This window comes from Lichenostomus cassidix, chromosome 4 (assembly GCF_008360975.1).
Source record: "Lichenostomus cassidix isolate B80296 chromosome 4, HeHo_3.0, whole genome shotgun sequence".
NCBI lineage: Eukaryota > Metazoa > Chordata > Aves > Passeriformes > Meliphagidae > Lichenostomus > Lichenostomus cassidix.
Window position 1 is genome coordinate 23,105,749 of NC_139484.1, and position 4,705 is coordinate 23,110,453.

The 4,705-nt window shown below is 53.8% G+C and overlaps 1 protein-coding gene across 1 annotated transcript; it reads right to left on the bottom strand.

Moving 5' to 3' along the window:
• Positions 1 to 914: 914 nt before the first annotated feature.
• DMP1 (dentin matrix acidic phosphoprotein 1) lies at positions 915 to 4,286 on the bottom strand. Its single transcript, XM_085058298.1, has 4 exons — positions 3,815 to 4,286; positions 3,674 to 3,715; positions 2,947 to 3,210; positions 915 to 2,787 (listed from the first exon to the last, which is right to left on the bottom strand). Exons 1-4 carry the CDS (start codon positions 3,866 to 3,868, stop codon positions 1,540 to 1,542), a joined length of 1,608 nt encoding a protein of 535 aa, XP_084914424.1. The 5' UTR covers positions 3,869 to 4,286; the 3' UTR covers positions 915 to 1,539.
• Between the last annotated feature and the right edge of the window lie 419 nt (positions 4,287 to 4,705).

Below are 4,705 nucleotides of genomic sequence, written 5' to 3' on the forward strand. Positions count from 1 at the left end.
AAAAAAGGTTACACAGGGTGAAAATTAAAACATAATTTCCACTAAAACCAGGAGATGCTCAGCTCCGAGCCTTCATAGTGGTGGAAACAAGCTACAAATTAAGTGTGGTTCTGCTATAAGTAGTAAAAAATTGTTTATTACTGGTGCTTGAATTTGGTACTGGAATGTTCAGCAATGACACCCCTGAGCCCAGGCAGCTGAAGGGCATGTACCCACTCAACCTGGCCCCTTGGGGACTGTCACCTGCAGAGCCACAGAGACTCCATGCTATGAAACTGCACAGTGACTCAATAGCCCAAGGCTTCGCCTGTGAGCATCAAAACCCACATTGTACAGCTTGTGCTGCACATGTGAACAAGGAAGAAGGGCCTGGGTGGGATTTTAAATAAAGTGATTTTTAATAATCTGTTATTTGCTTGCTTGCTAATAGGAGAAAAAAACCCAACCAAATGGCACATAGAATAAAAGAGACTTTCCTCATAACACTGTTTCCCTGCTCACCTGTGTCTCTGCTGCAGGGGATCTGGTACCAGGGGCCCCTATGGGCACACAGAGCCAGTGGCTCAGGGGAATCCTCACACCCTGAGACATCTTCCCAGCACCCCAGGAAGAGCATCACAACCCTTGCTCACAGTGCAGCAGGTGATGGCCATAATATAGCAAAGCTCCAGACCCAGCTGACTGGGGTCATTAGCCATATTTTCCACCCCATTGTGGGTTCACCACAAAGGGGTGGCCTTAGGGGTGCCTGGTAATAGAGGGGTTGGGAATACTCTCGCCTTTTGCTTTCCCCCTCACCCACTGTGCTGTGGCTCACCACACAAATATCCTGCTCTTTGCCTCCCACTCCCTGTAGTCCAGCCCCAAACTCCAGACCCTGATATGCCCAGGAGAAAAAAGCAGCAACACTGCTGTGGAGTTTGGTGGTTTTAATGGTGATAAAGAAATCAACAGGGTACATTTCATCTTTGAAATACAAGTGCAAAAAGGATACAGTATAATTTTTTCTGTACATTTCTTACAAAATATTAAAAATATTACATACATCCCATCCTGAAGTGGTACTTCACACCTTGCTGTGCCCATGCACCATGTGTAGCTTTTCCTTTTTATGTGCAGGACATGGAATTGACAGAAAGCTCCAGCTGGAGTCTGGGCAGATGTGTGTAGGGCAGTTGTAGGTAAATACAAAATGTGAACACAGGGACCTTTCTGCCCAGCATGCCAAGGAGTGCCAAGCCACCACTGTGCCTCTGGGGCAAGTGGGCAGCATCACCCTGCTGGCACTCACAGCTCTCAGCTGCTCTCCAGTTTGATACAGAAAGTGCCTTTTCTTGCTGTGGTTCGGCGTTTTCCCTGTGCCTGGCACCACCTATTCCTTCACTCCCTGTGCAAGTGTGCCCAGGCCTAGCCCTGGCCAACCCCTCTCTATTTTAACCACAGCATCTTCTTGAGAAGGAGCCAACCAGGCTACATGGCAAATAAATTAACCCCTCCTCCCCCCACACCCCCCACACCGCTGAGGCGGTGGGACACAGGTCAGTACCCGTCCTGGCAGTCATTGTCATCATAGTCAGCAGCAGGTTTGTGGCGGAGGGCGCCCAGCCGCCGCTTGCGGCTCCCGCTCTCCAGGCTCTGCAGGGAGCTGTCGTCCCCATGGCTGCTGGACTCGCGGGTGGCATCCTCCTGGGAGTGGCTCTCTGCATCGTCATCATCCTCCTGGGACTCGCTGTTGTCACTCTCTGTGGACCTGCTCTCCTCACCTGTGTTGTCCTCTGGGCTGCTGTCATCCTCCGGGGATGTGCTCTGACTCTCAGCTGATGTGCTCGGCTCAGAGTCATTCTCATCCTCCTCTGACTGCTCCACAGTGTCCTCTGTGGATGGGCTCTGGTCATTGTCGTCTTCCCTGGACTTGGTCAGGTCACCCTCTTCTTCCCTGGACTCACTGTCAGGTGTGGACAGCATACTCCTGTCCTCAGCAGAATCCCAGTCCTCCTGCCCTTCCCAGCTGTGCTCATTCAAGGTTCTCACCACCTCTGGGGACTCCCCTGGCTCTTCATCCGACTGCTCACCAGTGTCCTCTCTGGACTCGCTGTCCTCATCCTCCCTGGAGGGGCTGTCCTCCCCATCCCCATCCTCCCTGGATTGGCTGGAGCTTTTTTCCTCTGACTGGCTGTCAGTAGGCTCTTCTGACTGACTGTTGTCCTCCACGGATGGGCTGTGTTCTTCAGAGTCGCCATCCTCCACCTCGGGGGACCTGCTGTCTCCCTCCTCCCAGCGGTGGGAGCCACCCCCCTGGGCACTCTCCCAGCTGTTCCCCAGGGCACGGGGGCCAGCGTGGCGCACCCTGTAGCTGCTGCCCGGGCCGTCAAAGACAGAGGGGTCATCCCCCTGCATGCCTTCATCTTGGAAGTCATAGCCCTCTTCCTCCTGGCTGCTGCTGCTGGCCCCTCTGTGCCTGTAGGCGCGCCCAAAGCCGTAGCTCCTGTAGCGCCGGTGGTCTGCCCCCATGCTCTCGCTGCTGCTGCTGCTGCTGCTGTCACCGTGACCCCCACCTGCCTCGGCGTCCCCACGGCCAACGTCCTGCTCGTGCTCCCCTGCCCCATCGGCACCAACCACGTAGGTGGGGCCTTCACCCCTCTCCTCTTCCCAGTTGGCATCAAAGGTGTCGTCCCCGCTCTCATCCTCCTCATCCAGGAATGCACCGCCATGGGAGGGAAACCCCTCAGCTCCAGTGCCGTAGTGGTCTCCGTTGTCACCATCATCAGTGTCACGTGCATCTGCCTCCTGAATGGAGGTGACAAACAGAGGTGAATGCTAAAGCTCTCAGGTCGCTCACACTGCAGGCCAAGCACAAGCTTGACCAATGCCAGGTTTGGGGCCAAGGGAGCTTTCCTGGCAGAACAAAACATTCCTCCTCACTCACTCACTCACTCACTCACTCACCAGGAAACCAAGGTCGTTCCCATTCTGGGCACCCACGTCCTCGTGGTCCACCTGGTTCACGTGCTGAGCCTGTCCAGCTGGGCTTCCCAAGCCTTGGCCGCTGAGCTCCCCCAGCTCCTCATCCACGGCATTCCCACCCGTCAGGTCCCTGGCAAGGGCATTTTCCCCTGTCTCTGGACTGGGGGGAGGATGTCTGCCATCTCTGCCATCTCCGCCATCTAGGTGGTTGCCCAGCTTGCTGATGTAATCTTCATTTGCTGTATCCTGGAGGCAAAACATGACACGGTGCTTTGGTTTATTAAACACCAACCACAGAATGTTTGCTGCTGCAGGACCTCAGTCCTAAGCCATGCAAGAGCTCAAGCCTTTTTTATTTCTTTAACCTCAGCCCTTTAGTTATTTCTGCTGATACAAAATAAAATGGTAGCCACCAACAAAAGGGCAGCCCAGAAAAGCCCAGACTGTGATGGTTCAGAGCACAGAAACTCCTTTTTCAGGGCCAACACAGCAGAAGATGTCAGGTGAACTGGAAACTTGCTCAGGGAGGCTGGTCAAAACAGGGTGAAACCAACCCAGCTTGAAAAGACTGAGTAGATGGGCAAAGCTCAGAGACCCATAGAAGTGGCAGATCCCTCCCAGGTTCCTGGTCCAAGGATGCCTGCCCAGAGCTGGCTCCCCATCCCAGACCTGGGCTGCTACCTGCAGCACAGGGGCACCTGTGGCTTACCTCCTGCAGGGTGCTGGAGTGGGTGGGTTCATGGTCAGGCACCTAAACACATCCAGGAGACATTTGATCAGTGATCTGTGTGTCTTGGCTGGGCAAAGCCAACAGGTTTGGGGTGGGAGGGTCAGTCCAGGGGGTACTTACAGGGTGAGCACAGGCCACAGCCCAGAGGAGCAGCACCAGGAATGCAGCCCTCATGTCAGTCGTGGTTCCTGGGGCTGCAACAAGGAATGAAATATTTGCACACTAGAGCAAAGCATTTGCATGTGCCCTTGGCTGTAACTTGGCTCCACAAAGCCCTCCCAAATGGTACAGCCTTGCCATCCTGGCATGTGATACTCATCCTGGCATGTCATCAAACAAGCCAAGAATTTACCCTTGTGCCACCTCCTGGCATCTCCTGCAGAGAAACCTCCCTTTAGTTTGAGATTTGAAATACCTAGCCATTCTCTGACCGATTTTTTTTGTCTAGGCATCACTGAAGAGCAGGAAAGCTCTCCTGAATTTCTTGTTCCCGTAGTAATATCACCCATCAGCCAGCTGAGCTCAGTGCTTGTGACAGGAGCCTGCACCTCAGATGGGCAGCACTGTGAGACCATGGGCTGCAGAGCTGCACCTTCCACCTGGAGTGGTCCCCACAGCCCCATAAAATCTCCCACCATTCCATCGTGGAGCATCCCAATGAGATAATCCCACAGAGAGCTGCATCTCCATAGCCTGCTGGGTTGGTACCCTGGTAGCACTGCTGCCCAGCAGGCAGATAAAGCCATGGGAGCTTTCCTCCAGCTCTGCTCTCATTTTCCAAGCATCTCTTTATGCAGCCCAGCACCTCATCCCTATGGGACACACTAATCACCCTGGACTCAAAACATGCTGGAATGAGCACGCTCCTGATTTCTTCCCTGACAAAGCAACACCCACATCCCAGCTGACAAGACTCCTTTCAACTAAAACTTGTGAGGAATTCTACCAGCCCTACTCCCAAACATTGCCATTGTCACTTCAGGCAATGCCAGATCAACCCAAAGAAACCAA